Source organism: Cololabis saira, chromosome 23, assembly GCF_033807715.1.
Source record: "Cololabis saira isolate AMF1-May2022 chromosome 23, fColSai1.1, whole genome shotgun sequence".
NCBI lineage: Eukaryota > Metazoa > Chordata > Actinopteri > Beloniformes > Belonidae > Cololabis > Cololabis saira.
Window position 1 is genome coordinate 4,648,141 of NC_084609.1, and position 27,141 is coordinate 4,675,281.

The following is a 27,141-nucleotide window of genomic DNA, read 5'->3' on the forward strand; positions in this document are numbered from 1 at the left end:
GCTGATTACAAATAATATAATATATTTCAAATAATAGCAGTGACCAAAACACCTGCAGAAATACTGCAGGAATGACATAGCAGCAGTTAAATGCAGCCTTCTGTAAGCTTTAAATATCCACTGGGCTTACATCAAATACATCAAAACACAACAATAAAAACACTTTTCTGAACTTATCAATATGACTCTGTCCTTCACAGGAGAAGTAACATGGATCACTGCAAAAACTCAAAATCTTAACAAGAATATTGGTCTTATTTCTAGTTAAAATGTCTCATTTTAATAAAAAAAATCTCATTACACTTAAAACAAGACTCATCACTGGAAAAAAACAACAAAATCTGCCAGTGGGACAAGATTTATCTACAAAATCTTGTTCCACTGGCAGATTTTTCTACTTATTTCAAGTGAAAATCTACTTGAAACAGGTGAAAATTGTCAAATAAGTTATTTTCCTGGTAATGACTCTTGTTTTAAGTGTAATGAGATTTTTTTAACTAAAAATGAGACATTTTAAATTTGTTTAAAAGACAAATATTCCTGGTAAGTTTTTGAGTTTTTGCAGTGTATATTTCGCTACTCTCAGCAGTTTTGGTTTAATCAAGTGACCAAGGCTAAATTTTCCATCACAGATATAACAAATGTGTATAAAAGTAGCTGTTTTAGTTTACTGATAACTGTGCAACGTTATATTAATCGATAAAGAACGATAAAGATTTTTTTTGCTTGTAATGAGAAGATAAATCTTGTCCCACTGGCAGATTTTTCTACTTATTTCAAGTGAAAATTTACTTGAAACAGGTGAAAATTGTCAAATAAGTTATTTTTCTGGTGTTATTTTTCTGGTGATGACTCTAAATGTTGAAATAGCAGTAAAACCACATTCATTGATGAAATGACATAAGGGATGGAAAGGAGGGATGGCAGTTTTACAGGGGGGATGATTTTGACTGTTTTTATTTCAGGGGGGACGATTTTGACTGTTTTTATTTCAGGGGGGGATGATTTGGACTGTTTTTATTTCATCTCATCCCCCCTCATCTCCAGTACTGCATATCTGACCTTGCACGTGTTGTGTGAAGTCAGGAGGTGGAAGTTTGTTCTTCGGTGATGCCCGGTGTCCTTTCCTGCCCCCGGCTTTATCAGCATGTGCTTCATGCCGTCTTTCAAACGGCCCCATTGAGGCACTCAGCCCTAATTAAAGAGCTTTTAATTCCTCGCACATCTCTCTCCTCTCCCCGTCAACAGAGTTTCACCGGAATAGTCCTGATTGTTCGTAGCCAGTGAATGTTTCCCGTTACCTTCGGCTCTCGGCAGCAGCGGGATGAGGGGCCTTGAAGTTCTTTTTAAGAGAATTGGGCTTGACAGCTACAGCAGTTGGCTTTTGTGTTCTCCCTTTGTTGTCCGTGTTCCTTTGACTCCAAACTAGGAAATTGAAAGACAGTGCTATATATATATATATATATATATATATATATATATATATATATATATATATATATATATATATATACTATATATATATATATATATATATATATATATATATATATATATAGTTTGGGGAAATGTTGTACTTTTAGGAGTAGTTTTGAATCACTATACTTTTTACTTTTACTTGAGTAGATTTGTGAAGAAGAAGCTGTTCCTCTTACTCCGCTACATTAGGCTACGTTGAGCTGTTACTTTTCTTTTATCCCTTTTATCCACGTACGCGTCAATCTCATGACATCACTGAGTGATTCTTTGGGAAAAATGTTTGTTTTTGCATGTTTTGTCACATTTACACAGACTCAAACACACACAGAGTTTATATGAGTTCATGTTTGTTCTAGTTCTGCCTGGTTAAAAAAGAAAAGTACAAAGGCTTCAAAGTTTGTGCTACTTGTGCTTAATTTATTTTTTTATTCTGTTATTTTATTTATTTTATTATTTATTAAAGTACTTGAATTTACTTTAAGATTATTTTAATTTAAGCTATTTTTTATTTTTTATTAATTCTAATTTATTTTATTATATTATTAATTTAATTTGCCTGAAGATTTTGTACTTTTGTCTGTTTGAATGGTTGTGTTAAAAAAATAAATCAGACGTTACTCAACAGTTACTCAGTACTTGAGTAGTTTTTTCACCAAGTACTTTCTCAGAACTGTCTCAGAAAATTAGAATATTTTGATAAAGTTCTTTATTTTCTGTAATGCAATTAAAAAAACAAAATGTCATACATTCTGGATTCATTACAAATGAAACTGAAATATTGCAAGCCTTTTATTATTTTAATATTGCTGATTATGGTTTACAGTTTAAGATTAAGATTCCCAGAATATTCTAATTTTTTGAGATAGGATATTTGAGTTTTCTTAAGCTGTAAACCATGATCAGCAATATTAAAATAATAAAAGGCTGCAATATTTCAGTTGATTTGTAATGAATCCAGAATGTATGACATTTTTGTTTTTGTAATTGCATTACAGAAAATCACAATATTCTAATTTTCTGAGACAGTCCTGTACTTATTTGGATGACTACTTTTTACTTCTACTTGAGTCATATTATTCTGAAGTAACAGTACTTTTACTTGCTCTGACTCCACCTAACTTCCTGCGTCGTGTCTCCCCGTGCAGGCAGTACTACGAGATGCTGTACAACACGGCGGACGAGCTGCTGAACCTGGTGGTGGACCAGGGCGTCCGCTACACGGAGCTGGAGTACATCAACGCCCTGTCGCTGCTGCACCGCAGCCAGACCGGCGTGGGAGACTCCAGCACCCAGAACACGCGGCTGCAGCGGCTGAAGGAAATCATCTGTGAGCAGGCCGCCATCAAACAGGCCACCAAGGACAAGAAGATCACCACGGTGTAGAAGAGGGTGGAAACGGCTGGAATTATTGTCCCATCAGATATCCCCCGACCCTCATCATTCACACATCTCTCTAGTACAAAAACTCTAAATCTTACCAGTAATATTAGTCTTATTTCTATTTCAAATGTCTAATTTTTAGTCTAAAAATCTCATTACACTTAAAACATAAGAGTCATTAGCAGAAAAATAACTTATTTGAAAAGTTTAACCTGTTTCAAGTAAATTTTCAATTGAAATAAGTAGAAAAATTTGCCAGTGGGACAAGATTTATCTTCTCATTACAAGCAAAAAAAATCTTGTTAAACTGGCAGATTTTTCTACTTATTTTAAGTGAAAATTTACTTGAAACAGGTGAAAATTGTTAAATAAGTTATTTTTCTGGTAATGACTCTTGTTTAAGTGTAATGACATTTTTGACTAAAAATGAGACATTTTAACTAGAAATAAGACAAATATTCTTGTTAACATTTTGAGTTTTTGCAGTGTAGTAGGAGTACATCCTGGAGCACTGCAAAAATTCAAAATCTTACTAAGAATATTTGTCTTATTTCTAGTTAAAATGTCTCATTTTTAGTAAAAAAAAATCTCATTACACTTAAAACAAGAGTCATTACCAGAAATATAACTTGTTATTTGACAATTTTCACCTGTTTCAAGTAAATTTTCACTTGAAATAAGTAGGAAAATCTGCCAGTGGGACAAGATTTATCTTCTTATTACAAGCAAAAAAATCTTGTTCCACTGGCAGATTTTTCTATTTATTTTAAGTGAAAATCTACTTGAATTGTTGTCTCTTTCCAGTGATGACTCTTGTTTTAAGTGTAATGAGAGTTTTTGACTAAAAATTAGACATTTTAACTAGAAATAAGACAAATATTCTTGTTAAGATTTTGAGTTTTTGCAGTGTAGGAGTACATTCTGGAGATAATTAAGTAATATAAGACTAAAGATAGAGGAGAGCTTGTGGGTCGGGGATATCTGATGTGTTCACATTTGAGACAAGAGATTGTGAACATTTACATTGATGCACTGCAAAAACTCAAAATCTTACCAGGAATATTTGTCTTATTTCTAGTTAAAATGTCTCATTTTTAGACAAAAAAAAATCTCATTACACTTAAAACAAGAGTCATTACCAGAAAAATAACTTGTCATTTGACAATTTTCACCTGTTTCAAGTAATTTTTCATGTGAAATAAGTAGAAAAATCTGCCAGTGGAACAAGATTTATCTTCTCATTACAAGCAAAAAAATCTTGTTCCACTGGCAGATTTTTCTACTTTTTTTAAGTGAAAATCTACTTGAAACAGGTGAAAATTGTTGTTTTTTCCAGTAATGAGTCTTGTTTTTATTTTTGACTAAAAATGAGACATTTTAACTTGAAATAAGACAAATATTCTTGTTAAGATTTTAAGTTTTTGCAGATTTTTGCAGATTGTGTAGTCTGTGTTTTCATACGTCACGTGACGATCGCCGTCATTCTCCCTGCACTGATTCACTCTGATTGGAGGCTTCAAAATGTATAAGTTTCACTACTATATAAGGCCTCTATTGCCATTTTCTGCTCATGAAAAACAAAACAATAGTGCCTGTATGCCAAAACTCGCTGTAACTACAGCTCCAAGTTAAAAGCGGACCGACGCGGACGGTCACCCAACTTCCGCCCCATCTCATCTCATTTTCCTATTAGATTTAAACTGGTGCTCTCAATTACACCTCTGTCTCTCCTCCCGGCGGCCCCCTGGGCCCACTGATTCTGTCTGCAATAACAGATGCCAGATTAGACCGTCTGAAAGAGGCCACATCTCCGCCTGCTGCCAATTTCTGCTCGGTCCCCAAAGACTTCCCTCGCCGAGCATTGATCATATATGTCTGCTATTTTAAAACTTTTTCTCAAGTTACTTTTGTGCAGCTAGAGCTGAAAAAATTGTAATTCTTCCTCTGTACAAATTGGACTTAAAGGGACAGCAGTGAACTATTTTTTTCCGTTGGGTTTTTGTCATCCATTTTTGCAAAGTAGTTTAACGCAAATGTTATTTTTACAGTAGTTAGAGGTTCATGAATAGCACTTTTTGTATCAAGTCTTCCATCTGTCATACTAATCCCCCTGAGTCAGAAACTATACAATTCTGACGATTTACTGAAGCGTTTTAAAGTGACGTAAACGTATAAACACTTGGGAGCCGCTCACCAATCATTCCCCTCCCTGAAACCTTCCTTGTATTTAGTTCATTATCTTGGGTGAGGAGTATTTAACAAGAGGGGGAGAGAGGAATGGGAGCTTTGTCGATACGGCGCTGGTCTCTGTGCAGCCCGCGGAGCAATCCATCATAATGACAAGTAGGGAGGGATCGATGGAGGAACAACGAGAGTGGCTCGCCTACCACTCTGCACACACCGCTGGTGTAAAATCTAAAATCTGCTCATTCATCTGTTCACTTCAGAGCTACTTTTGTCGGGTTATACATATGAAACTTTAATACAGTGATAACCAACTGTGTCATGCCATACACATGTACTATTAGCCCTCCATCCATCTGCAGCGAGCAAACACAATAAACCTCCACAAGGCTTAGCTTTTGTAGTTATTTTTCTGGTAATGACTGATTTTTTGACTAAAAATGAGACATTTTAACTAGAAATAAGACAAATATTCCTGGTAAGATTTTGAGTTTTTGCAGTGCTCCAGGATGTACTCCTACTACACTGCAAAAAACTCAAAATGTTAACAAGAATATTTGTCTTATTTCTAATTAAAATGTCAAATTTTTTGTCAAAACTCTCATTACACTTAAAACAAGACTCATCACTGGAAAAAACAACAATTTTCACCTGTTTCAAGTAGATTTTCACTTAAAATAAACCTCCACAAGGCTTAGCTTTTTATTATTATTTTCACACCGAGCGCACATTTATTATGATAATGTGCATGTCACATAAGGATGCAACGATATTTTTGTTTCGCCTTCAACAGACTTAAATCTACTGGTTGATGTACTTTCTAAATGTTCTGAAAGTTGTCCAAACAAAATGTGATTTGTCACTGTGTACACTAAGAAAGAAAGAGAAGAAATAAACCCCTTAAATTCCTGTCTCGTGTGTTTTATGCCTCCCCCATGTGAGATTTTCATACTGTATTTTACCCCGGAGTTCAAATGCACGGTAATCCTCCTCCGTACATGACAGTCCATAACTCGTTTGACACAAGACGAGATGTTTCTGTCGTATATCACGGGAGTGAGTGCGATTCAAAGCCAACAATAAAGATTCACTTAAGCTGACAGGTGTGGTGTGTTGTGTGTCATGCCTTGGAGCGTAAAGCCCTGAGAGAGGCATATTTAAAACATAAGCAGACAGAGTAAGAGCTGAAGGCCTGTTGTGTGTAATTGTTGGCATAAATCCATCTGCTGGATTCTGCTAGGCACAGTATGATATTCACAAATCCTGACTGTTGCAGGTTCTGGGGGGAAAACAGTGCGGCAGAGCGCATCACCAAACTGAACTACGACGGAGTATTAGGGCCAAACTAAGACAAAAAAAAAATGGAAATAAGGAGAATAAAGTTGTAATATTTTGAGAATAAAGTCGTAATATTACGAGAATAAAGTCGTAATATTAAATATATTATAAATATACTGTATAAATATAACTTCACAAGATGCTCAATATTCTTCATTTTAACACAGAGAGAATGTTCTTCCTGTTAGAGTTCTCATAAATTATATTCTCATAATATTACAACTTTATTCTCATATTACTTTTTTCTCATAAATACGACTTTATTCTCGTAATATTACGACTTTATTCTCATAATATTACGACTTTATTCTCATAATATTACGACTTTATTCTCATAATATTACGACTTTATTCTCATAATATTACGACTTTATTCTATTATGACTTGATTCTCGCAACATTATGGCTTTATTCTTGTAATATTACGACTTTATTCTCATAATATTATGACTTTATTCTCATAATATTCAACTTTATTCTATTACGACTTCATTCTCGCAACATTATGACTTTATTCTCGTAATTTTACGACTTTATTCTCGTAATTTTACGACTTTATTCTCGTAATATTATGACTTTATTCTCGTAATTTTACGACTTTATTCTCATTATATTATGACTTTATTCTTGTAATTTCCATTTTTTTTGGTCTTAGTTTGGCCCTAATACTCGTCGTACTGAACATGTTTTTATTTTTGTTTTTATGTTTTTAAGGTCTTTAAATCCAAAATACCCAAACACCTTTTCATAGATATTCTAATTATTTCAGTGTATTTGTCTGTAACACTACACAACCAGTCTCTCATCATCTCCAAACCTTGAAGTTTCTATTTAAACTATTTTATGTGATATTCAAAATGAGAATGTACTGTAAATGTTTATATGTTTCAAAATTAAATGTTATATTTGGTATAGGGTTTAAAAGTTTAATCTAATTGAATTCCCTGCATTCATCTATGTTTACTTTTTATCAAGGTTCCTGATATTTTTGCAGACAGGACAAGTGTAAGTAACAATAAAGTTTTATTTAAACAACAAAACAAATCTCAACAAAGGGGTATAAAATGAGGTTCTTATGTCATTAAAATCGCAAGCTATTTTCTGTTAATTACAAATGGGATTTTTGGTGCCCCTTTTGTTATCCAAGTGATTTTAAAAAACAAAACAAAAAAAAACATTAAACGCTGTAGTTTTAAGTGAAATGCATTGTGGGTAGTGTAGTTTCAGCCGACAGTGCCGTTCACCTGACAGTCAGCGTTGCTAGGCGACGTTAGTTTGGTTCCTAGGGAAACCTGCGCGTCTTGCTATCATGGTACACTGGACATTTTAGCCAAACTACCTCCATTTGAACGCTTAAATGTTATTTAAAAGTAGTTAAACAAAGAAGGAGACTTTGTGCCAGCTGTTTTATCTGCAGGGGAAACTCCAGCTGCCAGAAGATCCAGGAAAACAACGAGATGAACGTAAGGAAACATTGTTTTGGTTTCACTTCCTAAAAACACAATTTAACCAAATCTTTCCAAACATTTAGGAGCAACTTATTACCATCTCACTTACAGGAAATGTTTTGTGACAGAGAGGGGAGGTATAATTTAAGGGGTACACTAAATTTTAGGACTTGCTGAACACGAACAACAATGAAAAGATTTTCTACATCAGTCAGTGGAGTTTTAAACTATGGAACAGAATGGATTCAGAATTAAAACTATGTTTTTCACTATTGGGTGAATGGGTATTTATTTATATTTATGTACAGAAATGGGCAGCTAATTATATATATATATATATATATATATATATATATATATATATGGATGGATGGGTATATGTGTATGTATAATTATATATACTGTGTGTGTGTGTGTGTGTGTGTGTGTGTGTGTGTGTGTGTGTGTGTGTGTGTGTGTGTGTGTGTGTGTAGATATATACATATAGAGCAGATACAGTTAATAGAGACAGTATGGTGTAAATAAGAAATAAGTATATTTATATGGGCATGTGTGCAGAGGTGTCTTCAGTATTCACATTCGTTACTCAGGTAGAAGTATAGATACTAGAGTTTAAAAATACTCCTGTAGAAGTTGAAGTATCAACTCAAGTTTTTTACTCAAGTAAAAGTATAAAAGTACTGGTTTCAAAACTACTTAAAGTATAAAAGTAAAAGTAATGTAAGGGGGAAAAAAGCCATTAAGGACAAAAGCCATTGAAAATGAATGCATCTTAGTATAATGCAAATATATTAAAGAAGCATATATGTGTACTATTGAGCATTAACATGTGTTTCAGAGAGCAGGAGATATGATGACTAGTTGCCTATAAGTATTGTAATGGTGCAAAAAGTCAAACTTCATGTTCATGTTATCATTTATCCTAACCTTTATTGGAATGTACATCCAAGTTTAGTTGCAGGAATCTGAGGGAACGGATGTAAGAACAAAACTGGACAAGAACATGGATAGTTTTTTTTTTAAAGACCAAAATGAAATAGAGTGACGAGGCTGTTTTTAAAATGTAAGGAGTAAAAAGTACAGATAATTGTGTGAAAATGTAAGGAGTAAAAGTAAAAAGTCGTCTGAAAAATAATTACTCCAGTGAAGTATAGATAACCAAAATTTCTACTTAAGTAAGGTAATGATGAAGTATTTGTACTTCGTTACTTGACACCTCTGCATGTGTGTACAAATATATAGAAATACTCAATTATGTGTATGTATGTATAGGTAAGTGTGTGAGTATTTATAAATACGGGTTAAATGATTAGAGAATGGGCCTAGGATTAAATACGTTTACACTTATTCCTACTCCTTTTTGCACATGTAAATTATTAAGATATCAAGTGTTAAAGTATGAAATTCTTCTTTTGAATTGTGGTTTTTTACATGTACAAAATCAAATCAAATGAAATCACAATCAAATCTTAGTTTATTTCCAACAGTTTTTCCTGACAAATAGAAAGTCGCATTAATGTGGAATCTGAAAGGCCAGAGCTACATTGTGTTAATGGAAGATGTTGACATTCATTATTAATTTGTATTTCATCCATATTCATCTTGTCACTGAGCAGGTGAAGCTTGTGCAAGGGGTCAGGAGACGTGACGTTAAACCGCAAGGTTGGGGGTTTGATTATTTGCAATTTATGAGGGCAGCATTAACTGTGCAGAGATCTTGCTGAGACAGAATCCCAATGTGCGTGCGGAGCATGAATATGTGCATATTTGCTCCCAGGTTCAGGAAGCTGAGAGCGTTTGGTGATGCTTAAAGTGGAGCTATGCCATATATACAGTACAATACAGTATAATCACTTCATTGTCCCCTTAGGGAAATCTGTCTTGTACTCATAAGTACTCGTTAGTTACAGCACCTAAAAAGAGAGAGAAAAAAAACACATTGCATGCTTCAAATTCACTATGCATGTTGCACACACCCAGCAGAAAGATCCACTACAAACAGTACTTAAAAAAATATAGTACATGTTGGGATTGGGCGATATTTTACCGTTCACGATAAACCGTCAACTAAATTCCCCTCGGTAAGAATTTGTCATCTTGCGGTAAAAACGATAAATTCCCGTTGATGATGTTTTTGTGTAAAACTGATTTATGGTTCTGCGTTAAATCCACGCACAACGTGAAGGAAGGAAGGAAGGAAGGAAGGAAGGAAGGAAGGAAGGAAGGAAGAAAGGAAGAAAGGAAGGAAGGAAGGAAGGAAGGAAGGAAGAAAGGAAGAAAGGAAGGAAATGAGCCAGGAAGGAAATGAGCCAGGAAGGAAAGAAAGAAATGAGCCAGGAAGGAAGGAAGGAAATGAGCCAGGAAGGAAGGAAATGAGCCAGGAAGGAAATGAGGAAGGAAGGAAGGAAGGAAATGAGGAAGGAAGGGAGGAAGGAAGGGAGGAAGGAAGGAAGGAAATTAGCCAGGAAGGAAGGAAGGAAATGAGCCAGGAAGGAAATGAGGAAGGAAGGAAGGAAGGAAATGAGCCCGAAAGGAAGGAAGGAAGGAAGGAAGGAAGGAAGGAAGGAAGGAAGGAAGAAAGGAAGGAAGGAAGGAAGGAAGGAAGGAAGAAAGGAAGAAAGGAAGGAAATGAGCCAGGAAGGAAATGAGCCAGGAAGGAAAGAAAGAAATGAGCCAGGAAGGAAGGAAGGAAATGAGCCAGGAAGGAAGGAAATGAGCCAGGAAGGAAATGAGGAAGGAAGGAAGGAAGGAAGGAAATGAGGAAGGAAGGGAGGAAGGAAGGGAGGAAGGAAGGAAGGAAATTAGCCAGGAAGGAAGGAAGGAAATGAGCCAGGAAGGAAATGAGGAAGGAAGGAAGGAAGGAAATGAGCCCGAAAGGAAGGAAGGAAGGAAGGAAGGAAGGAAGGAAGGAAGGAAGGAAGGAAGGAAGGAAGGAAGGAAGGAAGGAAGGAAGGAAGGAAGGAAGGAAGGAAGGAAGGAAGGAAGGAAGGAAGGAAGGAAGGAAGGAAGGAAGGAAGGAAGGAAGGAAGGAAGGAAGGAAGGAAGGAAATGAGCCAGGAAGGAAGGAAAGAAATGAGCCAGGAAGGAAGGAAAGAAATGAGCCAGGAAGGAAGGAAAGAAATGAGCCAGGAAGGAAGGAAAGAAAGAAAGAAAGAAATGAGCCAGGAAGGAAGGAAGGAAATGAGCCAGGAAGGAAGGAAGGAAATGAGCCAGGAAGGAAATGAGGAAGGAAGGAAGGAAGGAAGGAAATGAGGAAGGAAGGAAGGAAGGAAGGAAGGAAGGAAGGAAATTAGCCAGGAAGGAAGGAAGGAAATGAGCCAGGAAGGAAATGAGGAAGGAAGGAAGGAAGGAAATGAGCCCGAAAGAAAGGAAGGAAGGAAGGAAGGAAGGAAGGAAGGAAGGAAGGAAGGATAAATTCCCGTTGATACGTGTTTTGCAGTAACAGGTGTAACTCATTTAATTGGTTTTTATTAATTAAATTTAATTGGTGTAGTTTAGTAGCATTTAGTATCTTTTAGAGCAGTGTTTTGGCTCCAAAGACTGAATGTGGTGATAGATTTATAGTTACAAAGGTGGAGTTGAATTGGTATTTTTTTTATCGTCATTTTTTATCAGGATAAATGCCAGAAATGATCGTGATCATTTTTTAAGTCCATACCGCCCATCCCTAGTACATGTCCCACAAAGGCAACCATTGAAAAGCAATGCCACTAAAAGTATAGTGCATACCCGACAGAAACAACAGTAAGACGATGCACACTACAGAATGATGCACACACTCCCCTAGAGACGCCATTAAGCCATGACCAATTCCTTCGGTCTCGTGCAGGGTTTAAAAGTTTCATAGAAATGGGACTAAATTAATATTTAAAATGATTTGATTTGTAGTAATGGACTTTCTAACGTCTCCCGCTGGGTAAAAGTTCATACTCTGGGCGGAGGATAATGGGTTTAGTTTAAGACGAGGATGCTCCGGTCTTGTCCTAAGTGCACCTCATGGTACTTACATGTGCACACCTGATCAATATGTGTGTCGTACGTGACCACAACGCAACACAAGTGCAGCTCCTATAGATCTGGGCTCTTAATGGCTTTCAGAATGAGATGAAAAAATGTAATTATGCCACTAAACAAATGAGTTTTTATCAAATTCTTCAGGTTATTATCTTGTAGCAACTAATTTCAATACACTAATGAAATATTCTCGATATTTTGTTCATTTATGTTGCAGAAGGATGACGTTTTAACTGCGGAGATATGTATATTTTATACTAAAAATGCATATATATATATATATATATATATATATATATATATATATATGCATTAGGTTCTTACCAACATGGTATTAACCATTAATATATATGGGTCAATGACGAAAAATGATTTTCAACAGGTCAATTTTAAAATAATAAAAAAAAGAATATCTATTGCAGTAGTTGAAACATTAAGAATGTTGTGTACACATAAATTCATATAAAATTTTAAATTAAGTGATTTCAGAGTTTTTTGTCAAGATGAATTGGCACTAGCCTTAAAAAAGGTCATGTGGTGCAACCATGATTCATATTAAAATAAATTAATTTCCTTAACATCTTGATGTCTTTTTTTTTTTTTTCAGTATTATACAAAAATGGTTGTTTTTTTTAATGGTCGCGGCACATGATATTTCATAAAATGGACGTCATCAGTCAAACTTTGTTTGTATATTATGATGGAAATATAAAAATAAATGTGTATAAATCTTACACACTACAAGACACTTAAGAAATCATGCCAGATAGGGCAGAAGATTGATTTAAAAACATTTAGAGTGATTTCAAAAAATGTTTTCACAACAAGAGTCCTGGTCGGACGGTCGCACCACATGACATTTTGACGCTTAAAACAACAACAAAATCCCAAATAACTAGTATTTTTTGTAAAATTCAAGTGAGTCCATAGTTATGGTATTTTTTTTATCCATTTAAACCTTTTTTGAATTGAAAAAAAGTCTGTTTTTCAGAAAATATAGGCGTCATATCATTGACCTATATGCAGACAAAAAAAAAGAAAGGAGATGGTCTCCAGCTGTGTATCAGAGCCTTTCTCTGCCTGTGAGAAGTTTCCCCGCTTACACACGGATAGTCACAGACATTTTATTATGTATCTTAATAATAATAATAATAATAATAATAATAATAATGATGATAATGATGATAATAATTATAATAAATTTTATTTGGTGGCGCCTTTCAAGTCACCCTTACAAGAATAAAAGCATAACATAACGTATAAGCATCAGCATAACATACGGCACGGGTCGGCAACCTGCGGCTTCACTAGGGCGGCTCTTTAGCGCTGCCCTAGTGGCTCCTGGAGCTTTTTCAAAAATGTTTGACCTTTTTTTCCTTTTTTTTCTTCTTTTTTTCCTTTTTTCTCTTTTTTTCTTCTTTTTTTCCTTTTTCCTTTCCTTTTTAATCTCGACATTTCGACTTTTTTCTCGACATTTCGACTTTTTTCTCGAAATTTTGACTTTTTTCTCGACATTTCCACTTTTTTCTCGACATTTTGACTTTTCTCTCGACATTTCGACTTTTTTCTCGAAGTGCATAATGAAAAAAAAAATCCCCCAGTTATACCGTATTTTCTGGACTATAAGCCGCACCTGTATATAAGCCGCACACGCTCTATTTTTAAAAAAATAATAAAAAAAAGATATACAAGCCGCACCTGTATATAAGCCGCATCCGCTCTATTTAAAAAAAAAAGATATGCAAGCCGCAGATATTTATGTTGTTAGATTAGATATTTACTACATGTACAGAAGGATTTTGAACTGTAAATGATGTACATGTTTGTACCTAAATAGATCTTTCCTAACAGTGTCTTTTAACACGGCAGCAACTTTGCTGATTAAAACTGGACAGAACCAAGAGAAAATAACCGGTATTTATTCATCTATTTATCTGTTTGAAATCTGCTTCTACCTACTTCTATCTGCTAAAGAAGAAGAAGCGTATTCTTCTTTGCATTTATTTTGTCTTAGTTTTGATTGTAATACCGGTTAGAGCGCCCCGAGCGGTGGAAGAAAAATCCACAGAATAGCCGCACCTTTGTATAAGCCGCATGTTTCAAAACCTATGAAAAAAGTAGCGGCTTATAGTCCAGAAAATACGGTAACTAATATAGATACATGCAGCATGTGTTGCCTTCATTCTAAGGCTTATACAAGACTTTTCATGTTTTGCGGCTCCAGACATATTTGTTTTTTGTGTTTTTGGTCCAATACGGCTCTTTCAACATTTTGGGTTGCAGACCCCTGACATAGAGCATAAAATGACGACAAGCAGTATTAATCCAAACAACATTAAGCGATATTGTGGCCACGGAGACAGTGTACAGTCAGAGGGAGTATGCCATCTTGCAGGCATGTTTAATGTCTGTATAACAAACTTTAACCATATCTGTATTCTTCTCAAGAGCCCAAACCTGAGGGACGTATCTGCGTTGTGCAGTTATGCACCTGTACATCTTCAAAAGCTGGAGCTTCCACACAAAAAAATCAGAGGTGACTTTTTTCTACCCTGTGCATCAAAGGAGAAATGACATTTATTTCATGTTGCATCTCCGTGTATGAGTGACAGAAACATGTGATTGAGAAATTGTTAATTTGGATGTTTGTTACCGGTAGTTTTGCTTTCCTTAATATTTATTTTTTTCAATCTTTCCACCTACTCCCACTACCAGATTTGTCCTGCATAAGCCACATGCTGAACCTCGTCATCCTGGACGCTTCTCATAATGAAATCTCCGACTGTTTTGAATTCCAGCCACCCAGGAAACTACAGGTAACACAAGACCTTGAGCTGACAGGATAAGACGATATTTGATTGGTGGTTTGGGACTTTCTCTCAACACTATTCCCTCCAGATAAGCCTGGCTTACTATAGCCCATCTGTAGTCGCTTTGAAAACGCTTACACGGCACTTACTGCCCTTGAATGACAGTGAAGTTTAGCTAAATCTTTACACTACTGTGTTTATTTAGTTTTAAGATAAGATAACATTATCCTTTATTTCTCCCTCAATGGGGAAATTCACTTTGTGCAGCAGCAGTACACTTAACACACACATGCAGGGAAAGGGTAAAAAGAAAAAGTAAAAAGAATATATAATTACAAAATATAAACAGTATATTATGACGGAGTATTAGGGCCAAACTAAGATTAAAAAAATAGGAAATTACGAGAATAAGTTGTAAAATTACGAGAAGAAAGTCATAGCCAAATGTTGCAAGAATAAAGTAGTAATAATATGAGAATAAAGTCATAATATTATGAGAATAAAGTTGTAGAATTACGAGAATAAATTCATAGCCTAATATTGCGAGAATAAAGGCGTAATATTACGAGAATAAAGTCGTAAAATTACGAGAATAAAGTCGTAATATTACGAGAATAAAGTCGTAATATTACGAGAATAAAGTCGTAAAATTACGAGAATAAAGTCGTAAAATTACGAGAATAAAGTCGTAATATTACGAAAATAAAGTCATAAAATTACGAGAATAAAGTCGTAATATTACGAGAATAAAGTCATATTGTTGCGAGAATAAAGTCGTAATATTACGAGAATAAAGTCATAAAATTACGAGAATAAAGTCGTAATATTACGAGAATAAAGTCATATTGTTGCGAGAATAAAGTCGTAATATTACGAGAATAAAGTCGTAATATTACGAGAATAAAGTCGTAAAATTACGAGAATAAAGTCGTAATATTACGAGAATAAAGTCATAAAATTACGAGAATAAAGTCGTAATATTACGAGAATAAAGTCGTAATATTACGACAATAAAGTCGTAATATAACGAGAATAAAGTCGTAATATTACGAGAATAAAGTCGTAAAATTACGAGAATAAAGTCGTAATGTTACGAGAATAAAGTCATATTGTTGTGAGAATAAAGTCGTAATATTACGAGAATAAAGTCATAAAATTACGAGAATAAAGTCGTAATATTACGAGAATAAAGTCGTAATATTACGACTTTATTTTCATAATATTACAACTTTATTCTCGTAACATTAGGCTATGACTTTATTCTCGTAATTTTACGACTTTATTCTCGTAATTTCCATTTTTTTTTTTTTGTCTTAGTTTGGCCCTAATACTCCGTCGTAGTTTATACATTGGAATGAAAAATAAAAAAAGTAGTGCAGTACGGGAAAAGAAAGAAGAAGAAAAGAAAGCAGTCAGGTGGCGTTTCCTACTTGAAGTTTTCTTGGCCTTTGTTAACAGTGTGTGCTTTATTTTTCCCTCTATAGGAAGTGAATTTATCCTACAACCTTATGTCAAAAATGAAGGATTTGGCAGCCTGTACTTACCTTTGTAAACTGGATTTGGACTGTATCCTTTACATTACTAATGCAAACATAAACTTGCCCTTATTCTCTTATGCAATCATAAATATTTGCAGTGAAACTTACAGCATGTATGACATCTACAATAATTTGCTTGCAAGTTCATCTTGTCGTGCAGTACGGTGCCTTTTCCTCTCAACGAGTTCCCGCTCAGGTAACAGTTTCAGTGAGATTGCAGGTCTTGAGCGATGTCGCAGACTCAGATATCTCAGTGTGGCAAACAACAGTCTGTCGAGGATCAGCGGCCTGGACGGACTTCCCCTCACTCACCTCTGCCTTGTAGGTCCCATCGTCTCATTGCTTATTGACTACGTTTACATGCAGTCAAAATTCAGGTTATTGCTAATATTCCGGTTACTGAAACATTCGGAATATTCCGTTTACATGGTAATTAATCATTTGGGATATCTGGATCAAACCAGCGACGCGCGGAGAACATCGTGATGCAATTACCGCCATTTCCGCTTCTTCTTCCTGTATCCAAATTCAAAACAAATGCTGCTTCGCACAACTTAGAATATAATAGAATAGAATAGACTTTATTGTCATTGTGCTCAGGTTACAATGAGATTGGTTGGGATGTTCCCACCAAAGTGCAAAGGAAGCAATCAAAATAAGGGGAATAAATAAGTATAAAAAGCACAGTATAAAAACATAAAAGCAATACAAACAATATATAGATAAAGTGCAACAAACTGTGACCCAAACATCACTCCCACATCATTAAAAAAAAAAAAACATGGATTTTTTTTACCGTTTTAAAAAAAGTCTTAAGAGTAAAGAAGAAGATATTTTTTAACTTTTCTCTCACCTTCTTGTAAATCTCACTATCCCGGTACTTTCTACCGTCTACAAATGCAGAAATGTTCATATCCTTCATTACATTTATGAAGTGATTAGTCTCCTCCTGGTCTTGCGTTTCTCCGTGTTTATAAGAACTTCCTGGACTCAAAAGACCAGGATTCCTTGTGAACAGAGCATGAGCAGAAAACAAATTCATGTTCCGTTTGATGGGGATATTAATTCATTCCGTTTGGCGTTTACATGACCTAATATTCAGGTTTTAAAAGGAGTAACCCTGGGGTCATATTCGGGTTTTTAAAAAACTGAATATTAGCAAACTCGGGTTATTCAAAGGGGTTATTAGTTTAGTTTAGTTTAGTTTATTTCTGTCATGACATCACAAAAAAAAAGAATAAAAATTACAACAAGAAAACGAATACACGGTTCAAAGAAAACATTACAATTTTTTTTAATTTTTTTTTTCCCAATATACAAATACCATCTAGACCGAAAAATGTGTAGGCTGAAGCAAAGCTTATTATTTGCCTACCCTCAAAAAGATTCATTAAAGTAATAAAATGAAAGCAAGAAGTAAGAGAAAAGACTGACAGTAAAACAAATTGCCTCCATGGGGATAACAAAAATTCCTCAAGAAATAAAAAAAATTTAAAATAAAGGTGCAGTCTACATGTTACCTTCATCCTTAAAAAATCAAATCAAATCACTAATTAAATAAATACCCAACTCAACATAGCAAGCATCACCACTCATTAATTTGATATAAAGAAATCATCATCGTTATTGGTGTTTACATGGCCGTGCAAATTCGGGTTATTGCCAATATTCGGGTTTTAAAAGGATTATTGACTGCATGTAAACGCAGTCATTGTTAGAAGTACTGTAGCACCCTATTATGTAATAATTTCCTGAAAATGTAATAACGCCTGAAAATGTAATAAAATTTGCACTTAACTCAATTGAAAATGTAATAAAACCCTATAATGTAATAACTTCACCAATAATGTAATAAAATATCCTGACTGATATTATAATAACATTTTTACCAATAATGTAATACCTTATTACATTGTACTCAAAGTCTGCAATTTAACCCAATAGTCCTTCTGGTGTTTCAAATCCAGTGTATATAACATTCTTAGATACTTAAAACACAAAATGTAGAACTTTGGACTGAAAATGAACATATATATTACATTATATGTAATATCTGACATTATCAGTTTTTGGGAAAAAAAAAAAGACCCACCTGAAAATGTAATAAATTCCCAATAACGTAATAAGGTATTACATTTTCGGTAAAAATGTTATTACAACATCAGTCAGGATATTTTATTACATTATTGGTGAAGTTATTACATTATTGGATTTTATTACATTTTCGATTGAGTTAAGTGCAAATCTTATTACATTTTTAGGCGTCATTACATTTTCAGGAAATTATTACATTATAGGGTGCTACAAGGACATATCTGCTAAAACAGCTGGAGTTTCATACGTAGACATAAAAACTGTTATGCATCCGTCTTTGCAGGTCTTTCTGTTTAAATGTGTGTCTTTTTTCATGTCCTCAGTTTTACCTGTTTCATTTCCTGCCCCTTCTGTTCTCTTTATGTCGCTGTTTTGGCCACATTTTACCTTTCAGTAAAACCTTGGCTTTCCGTTTGAAATCTACCATATGGCCCAACAGCAGGGCCTTTTTCTCTCGCTCCCCGTCTACACGTGTGCGCCCCGTGTTGCTCACATGCATGTTGTGGTCCTTTATCAGTGTTTCCTGGTTGTCAGCAGCCATCGGTCTGGATGCAGCTGCCCCCGTCTGCAGCTCGGATACCAACTGCTGCTGTTTGACGGGGCCCTGGAACGAGTTCAGCACATCCTGTATCCCTCCCCGTATCCCCCCGGCATCCGTCTGAACCCGTCCCCGACCCCTCTTCCTCCCCTAACAGCATGCTACTGTCAGCCGGCCTGCTTTGCGGCCCATCACAGCGCTGACCCGGGGCTTCCCGGGACCAGAACGGTCACCCATCCCCTCTGACAGCCAGCGCTCCGCCAGCCAGCAACGCTTGGCAAGACGAGCGCGAGCTGCAGCCAAACAGCTAGATAACAACTTTCTGTGTCTGCGGAGTGGAGTGAGAACAGGGTTGACAAGAGACGAGTGCCCAGGTCTTGTTCTTTAGTTATTCAGCGTGCTGCGCTCGCACCTCGCCAGCTGTTTAGCTGTCAATCCCGGCCCTGGTGGGAGTTGGGAGTGAAGGAAGAACCTGCCATTCCAGGGGCGAGAAAAAGTTCAGGCAGCCCCACACAGAACAACCGTGACACCTCCTTAATATTTATCAGTGAGAATAATTTAAGGTGTATAACCCAGACCTGTCTGGTTACCGGGATATTATCTCATCTCTGTCCAGAGAGGGAACCAACTGAGAAGGATTGAAGGCTTGGAGAACGTGAAGAGCCTGCAAGTTCTGGATTTGTCTCAGAATCGCATCACAAGTCTGTCTGGCCTCGAGAATCTACACCGACTGGTCTCCGTCAACCTGGAGAACAACCAGGTACAGATAGAAGATAAAGACACATATAGGTTTATAGATCATAGACAAATACGCAGACGTGCACTTTTTATGTGGAAATGTTGAGAAAAAAGTGGAAATGTTGAGAAAAAAGTCAAAATTTCGAGAAAAAAGGTGAAATGTCGAGATTAATGTTGAAGTACAATTTCGAGAAAAAAGTCGAAATGTTGAGAAAAAAGTCAAAATGTCGAGAAAAAAGTGGAAATGTTGAGAAAAAAGTCAAAATTTTGAGAAAAAAGGTGAAATGTCGAGATTAATGTTGAAGTACAATTTCGAGAAAAAAGTGGAAATGTTGAGGAAAAAGTGGAAATGTTGAGAAAAAAGTGGAAATTTCGAGAAAAAAGTCAAAATTTCGAGAAAAAAGGTGAAATGTCGAGATTAATGTTGAAGTACAATTTCGAGAAAAAAGTCGAAATGTTGAGAAAAAAGTCAAAATGTCGAGAAAAAAGTGGAAATGTTGAGAAAAAAGTCAAAATTTTGAGAAAAAAGGTGAAATGTCGAGATTAATGTTGAAGTACAATTTCGAGAAAAAAGTGGAAATGTTGAGGAAAAAGTGGAAATGTTGAGAAAAAAGTGGAAATTTCGAGAAAAAAGTCAAAATTTCGAGAAAAAAGGTGAAATGTCGAGATTAATGTTAAAGTACAATTTAGAGAAAAAAGTGGAAATGTTGAGAAAAAAGTCAAAATGTCAAGAAAAAAGTAGAAATGTTGAGAAAAAAGTCAAAATTTCGAGAAAAAAGGTGAAATGTCGAGATTAATGTTGAAGTACAATTTCGAGAAAAAAGTGGAAATGTTGAGAAAAAAGTGGAAATGTTGAGAAAAAAGTCAAAATGTCGAGATTAAAAAGGAAAATGAAAAAGGTAGAAAAAAAGGAAAAAAAAGAAGAAAAAAAAGAGGAAAAAAAGAGAAAATAAAGAGAAAAAAAAGAAGAAAAAAAGGAAAAAAAAGGTCAAACATTTTTTTTTAAAAGCTTCATGGAGCTACTATGTAAGCTTTCTTCAATGCTACTAAATTAATTGAAATTTATTAGATCAGAATTCAAAAATAACTGCAGAAATAGGCCAAGAAACAAAGCACATGTAGAATATACAGGGTTTTTCCCAATCTTTTGCCTTAAATGTTTTGTAATAAGAACAAAAGTCTTGATTTTGTATCACATGCTGTGTATGCAGTATGGTAATTCATCTTTAAGCTCAGTCTGAACCTCGTTTCCTGCTTCAAATGGATGTGTCATTAACAGACGGGTGCAGAGATCGATGCAGAGCTGCTGCTGATCCATTCATTTGAATCAGGAAGCAGGGAAGCATCTAAAACATGCAGGACAGCTGCTGGGAGACGTCAAACAACTCTCCTTCACTTTCTCCGGTCCATGTTCAGTGTGATGGACACGGCAATACCAAACGGCACACTGACTTCTAAGCCTTTCAGTAGTCAGACTGACTGGAAATTGAAGACAATTGAAGACACTTTTAATTAAAGTACACACTCAAGTGTGTCAGTCACCAGGATCAAATTACTTTCGTCATTTGTTTTTTTTCTTATGATTCTATTGAACCATAATCCAGAGGCAACGTCTGATTTCCACGAGTCAGTTTTTGGTAAATTATTATCACTTCTTACTTTCGTCAGTTTCAAATTATTTTAGTGACCATTGTTGCTATTTCTTTACTTAATTTCAAGGACACATTTGTCCACTTTTGCAGGAAATATAAGTTATTATATATATATATATATATATATATATATATATATATATATATATATATATATATATAAAGTTTTAAATTTGTAAATTGAGCTACTTTCTTTTAGTTCCTCATCCAAACTGTGGAACCTAAAAAAAAGTAGCTAAATTTACAAATTAAAAAAATATATATAAATCTAAAATAATAGATAAATATAGAACACTAATGTAAATTATCTTGAAACGCTAACAGAAACTATACCTTAATTATTACCAACTATATATTTATTATGACAAGCTATTGCTTAAATATCCAACTGTCTATATTATGCTGTCCTCAATCGTGAGTGACCACATTTATTTTCTTCTCTTCTTTGTTCATTTTCTTTGTTTTGTTCGTTCGTTTCGTTTTCTTCTTATTAATATCTTTTTCTTTTTTTTTTTTTTTCCTTTCTGCCTTTTCTGCATTTTGTTGAAAAAGATAGGCAAAATAAGCCATGAGGCTTCAGCTTATACCTTTTTGGTCTAAAAAAAAAGGAAATGTGTATATATATATATATATATATATATATACCTGTGTGTATACATATACAGTGTGTATATGCAAATATCTTTAATGTAAATGACCAAAACAAAATAAACTAGTACTACTACTACTTATCGGCATATTCAGACAGAGTCACAAAATCCCAAGCTGTTGGAGAAGTTTCTGCTAATAAGTTTAAAGAAATATTCTGTTAACAACTCTCAAAGTTGTGAAATAAATGTTCTGCAAACTCTTACAGAAATGTTCTCCCTGTAAAGTCTTAAAAAAGAGGAAATTACAGACTCGCTGCGAGTCGGGTGTAAAAGTTTTACTTGCACGAAGAGTTCAAACAGGCCGTGTCCCAGAATTGAACTGCACAGCGAGGAGAGGAAACATCAGTCAGTTAAAACAAGAGTTAACGCCCCCTGCTGTTGCAGATCCTGCTGATGACTTCTGTCTTTGAGCGGTTGAATTACACGTCGACTACAAACAGAGACAGAATCCAAAACAGCTCATCTCATCTTGATGCAATTTATCCAACACAAGCAACGTAGTGCATTAAATCGTGAGAAGGGAGTGATTTTGGCCAAAGAAAGTGTTTAAGCATCTGTACCGGATATTTCTACGCAACATACTTTAATATTGGACAACGATGTAAGAGGAAATAGAGCTTAAGCCTATTATGAAATATCAGGAAACCCATTTAGACCCTCTGAAACAGGTCTAAACAGTTTAAAAAGAAGTCAGATCCAGAGGAGGGTAGTAACGAGTTACATTTACTCCGTTACATTTACTTGAGTAAGTTTTGGGAAATGTTGTACTTTTAGGAGTAGTTTTGAATCACTATACTTTTGACTTTTACTTGAGTAGATTTGTGAAGAAGAAACTGTTCCTCTTACTCCGCTACATTAGGCTACGTTGAGCTGTTACTTTTCTTTTATCCCTTTTATCCGCGTACGTGTCAATCTCATGACATCACTGAGTGATTCTTTGGGAAAAATGTTTGTTTTTGCATGTTTTGTCACATTTACACAGACTCAAACACACACACAGTTTCTCTGAGTTCATGGGCTTGTTCTAGTTCTGCCTGGTTAAAAAACAAAAATACAAAGGCTTGAAAATTTGTGCTACTTGTGCTTAATTTATTTTTTTTATTATTTTATTATTTTATTATTTATTAAAGTACTTGAATTTACTTTAATATTATTTTAATTTAAGCTATTTTTTATTTTTTATTAATTTTAATTTATTTATTTTATTATTTTATTGATTTAATTTGCCTGAAGATGATTATTTTGTACTTTTGTCTGTTTGAATGGTTGTGTTAAAAAAATAAATCAGACGTTACTCAACAGTTACTCAGTACTTGAGTAGTTTTTTTGCCAAATACTTTTTTACTTTTACTCAAGTAATTATTTGGATGACTACTTTTTACTTCTACTTGAGTCATATTATTCTGAAGTAACAGTACTTTTACTTTAGTACAATTTTTGGCTACTCTACCCAGCTCTGATCAGATCTCATATTAGTAAAGATAAACTTTAACAGGTTCTATTTTCATTAATGACAGAAAGTGCACATAAAAAAAGCAACGACTTGTATTTTTGTTTCAGATTCATGAAATTCAAGAATGTAAACATATTCAGGATCTATCTCTGGTGAAAGAGCTCAGTCTCACGGGAAACCCCGTACAGGTAAATAAGAGCCTTTAACCTTGACATTGCTTTATTTAAGTTCTTTATTCGTCCGGATTTAAGCTTTCATGATGCCCTGCACCTGTATGAGCCTTAAAGTGTGCTGGAGTTTTTTCATTTAGACTGAAAAAACTGGGGGAAAAAGTGTGCTTCATGTAATTCATTTTTTGTATGCTTTTTTCAAAAACTTTATTTATTTTAACAGGAGCAGCCTGATTACAGACTGGCGGTCATCTTCCTCCTGCAACATGTGTCCGTACTGGACCAAGAAATAGTCACTGCAGAGGAAAAGGTGTCAATAGACACAAAAGATGACTATTAGTTTGATATTATGTATATTTTGAAGCCTTATGTGACGTTTGATTACTTATCTCTAATCCCAGGTGTCGTCGGTGAACAAGTTTGACCCTCCGATGGAAGTGGTGGCGGCCGGGGATCACATGACCCAGTTAGTGTATCAGATGTTGCAGCCCCAGGTCATTTATGACAGGTCTGGAGTCACATTCTTCTACTTCTGGTTATTTAACTTCAGCCTTAAGCAGTACTGGAGTTGAGGGGGGATGAGGGGGGATGGCATCTCCCCCTGAAATAAAAACAGTCAAAATCATCCCCCCTGTAAAACTGCCATCCCTCCTTTCCATCCCTTATGTCATTTCATCAATGAATGTGGTTTTACTGCTATTTCAACATTTAGAGTCATCACCAGAAAAATACGGTGACTTATTTGACAATTTTCACCTGTTTCAAGTCAATTTTCACTTGAAATAAGTCGAAAAATCTGCCAGTGGAACAAGATTTATCTTCTTATTATAAGCAAAAAAATCTTGTTCCACTGGCAGATTTTTCTACTTATTTCAAGTGAAAATTTACTTGAAACAGGTGAAAATTGTTGTTTTTTCCAGTGATGAGTCTTGTTTTAAGTGTAATGAGATTTGTTTTACTAAAATGAGACATTTTAACTAGAAATATGACAAATATTCTTATTGTGAGTTTTTGCAGTGATCCATGTTACTTATTCTGTGAAGGACAGAGTCATATTGATAAGTTCAGAAAAGTGTTTTTTATTGTTGTGTTTTGATGTATTTGATGTAAGCCCAGTGGATATTTAAAGCTTACAGAAGGCTGCATTTAACTGCTGCTATGTCATTCCTGCAGTATTTCTGCAGGTGTTTTGGTCACTGCTATTATTTGTTATATATTATATTATTTGTAATCAGCACAAATTATCTGTCCCCATATGATAAAATCCACCATCCCCCCTGATTTCTTTTTACAACTCGAGTACCGGCCTTAATGCTATATTTTAGATAATAATGATGGAAAATGTTGTATGGGAAGAGTCTTAAAGTAGATGTAGTTTATATTCTACGACTAACTGACACGATATCTTACACAACACCACTTAAAAGTGTTACCTGAGGCTCAGCATTAGTTGAAGTTGTAGGTATAGGTAACAGGTGAAGATAAATATGTATTTTACATCCAGCTGGTTCTGTTATGTTTGTATCCTGAGAAGCTAAAACACATCTAAATAGACTGCTGACTGACATATTTCAAAAGTGCACATATAAGGCTGCTTTTCATTACGTACAACCAGTACTCGAGTTGTAAAAAACAATGTGCTGATTACAAATAATATAATATATTACAAATAATAGCAGTGACCAAAACACCTGCAGAAATACTGCAGGAATGACATAGCAGCAGTTAAATGCAGCCTTCTGTAAGCTTTAAATATCCACTGGGCTTACATCAAATACATCAAAACACAACAATAAAAAACACTTTTCTGAACTTATCAATATGACTCTGTCCTTCACAGGATAAGTAAAATGGATCACTGTAAAAACTCAAAATCTTAAGAATATTTGTCTTATTTCTAGTTAAAATGTCTCCTTTTAGTAAAAAAATCTCATTACACTTAAAACAAGACTCATCACTGGAAAAAACAACAATTTTCACCTGTTTCAAGTAGATTTTCACTTGAAATAAGTAGAAAAATCTGCCAGTGGAACAAGATTTTTTTGCTTGTAATAAGAAGATAAATCTTGTCCCACTGGCAGATTTTTCTACTTATTTCAAGGAAAAATTTACTTGAAACAGGTGAAAATTGTCAAATAAGTTATTTTTCTGGTGTTATTTTTCTGGTGATGACTCTAAATGTTGAAATAGCAGTAAAACCACATTCATTGATGAAATGACATAAAGGATGGAAAGGAGGGATGGCAGTTTTACAGGGGGGATGATTTTGACCGTTTTTTATTTCAGGGGGGGATGCCGTCCCCCCTCAACTCCAGTACTGCGTACAACACTATGATTTCCTTCAGAATCATCTAGGATGAAGGTTTCAAAGCAGTCAAAAATGTTCCATAATCAGATTTTTATATTATCATACCTGGAAAGATGTTTGCAACCTTGAGTCATTCAGCCACAGAGCTATTGTTTTATTTACCTTCTGAAATAAGTCAATTAGTTCATGTATCAGCACTTCTCTTTTGGAAAACGTCTAACATCAGCTAATATAAACTGCAGCCTCAGTCAATTTCCAATTCTTTTCCTCTTTCATGAGAAGGAACGCATCCATATTACCCACAAGGCTCTCCTTTTATTGACCATATGAGTGGCTTTTAAGAACAAAAAGGTTTTTACTCTGGCATCGTGGTGTCTCATTTCTTAATTTCTTGGAGGACGAGATGACCTGTTGTGACTCGGAGACTGTTCGTCTAAATTGAAGGTTAATTAAAGCCTGGTTTGTGTGTGTGTGTGTGTTTCTGGGTGTGTGTTTCTGGGTGAAGTACGCCCCCGAGCGTAGAGACGCCCTACCCCATGCTGGTGCTGACGGGCCCACGGGGCTGCGGGAAGAGAGAGCTGGTTCACCGACTCTGCCAAGAGTTCAGCAAACTCTTCGGTTACGGGTCAGTCCCAACATCTCTACATATGTGAAATTTTCTAACCCTAACATTTCTACATATGTGCTATGGCAGGGGTCAGCAACCCGCGGCTCTTTAGCGCCGCCCTAGTGGCTCCATGGAGCTTTTTCAAAAATGTTTTTCCTTTTTTTCTTCTTTTTTTTCTCTTTATTTTCTCTTTATTTTTATTCCTTTTTTTATTTTTTTTCTTCTTTTTTTATTTTTATTTTTTTCTTCTTTTTTTATTTTTTCCTTTTTTTCTTCCTTCTTCATTTTCCATTTTAATCTCGACATTTCGAATTTTTTCTCGACATTTCGAATTTTTTCTCAACATTTCGACTTTTTTCTCGAAATTGTACTTCAACATTAATCTCGAAATTTCAACTTTTTTCTCAAAATTTTTACTTTTTTCTCGACATTTTGACTTTTTTCTCGACATTTCCACTTTTTTCTCAAGATTGTACTTCAACATTAATTGTGACATTTCGACTTTTTTCTCGACATTTCAACTTTTTTCTCGACATTTTGACTATTTCCTCGATATTTCAACTTTTTTCTCGACATTTCGACTTTTTTCTCAACATTTCCACTTTTTTCTCGAAATTTAAACTTTTTTCTTTACATTTCAACTTTTTTTTTGACATTTCGCCATTTCTCTTCATTCTAAGGCTGATACAAGACTTTTAATTTTTTGCGGCTCCAGACATATTTGTTTTTTGTGTTTTTAG

General features: G+C 34.9%; 1 protein-coding gene across 1 annotated transcript in view; it reads left to right on the top strand.

The window, feature by feature from the left end:
• Positions 1 to 11,719: 11,719 nt before the first annotated feature.
• LOC133424562 (leucine-rich repeat and guanylate kinase domain-containing protein-like) overlaps positions 11,720 to 27,141 on the top strand; it is a 37,659-nt gene continuing 22,237 nt past the window's right edge. The window contains exons 1-11 of the mRNA XM_061715237.1: positions 11,720 to 11,745; positions 12,835 to 12,925; positions 14,292 to 14,379; positions 14,559 to 14,659; positions 16,138 to 16,219; positions 16,388 to 16,512; positions 19,440 to 19,583; positions 23,424 to 23,504; positions 23,710 to 23,796; positions 23,888 to 23,994; positions 26,300 to 26,419. Coding sequence (XP_061571221.1) covers positions 11,720 to 11,745; positions 12,835 to 12,925; positions 14,292 to 14,379; positions 14,559 to 14,659; positions 16,138 to 16,219; positions 16,388 to 16,512; positions 19,440 to 19,583; positions 23,424 to 23,504; positions 23,710 to 23,796; positions 23,888 to 23,994; positions 26,300 to 26,419 — 1,052 coding nt within the window. The remainder of the gene's footprint in view (positions 11,746 to 12,834; positions 12,926 to 14,291; positions 14,380 to 14,558; positions 14,660 to 16,137; positions 16,220 to 16,387; positions 16,513 to 19,439; positions 19,584 to 23,423; positions 23,505 to 23,709; positions 23,797 to 23,887; positions 23,995 to 26,299; positions 26,420 to 27,141) is intronic.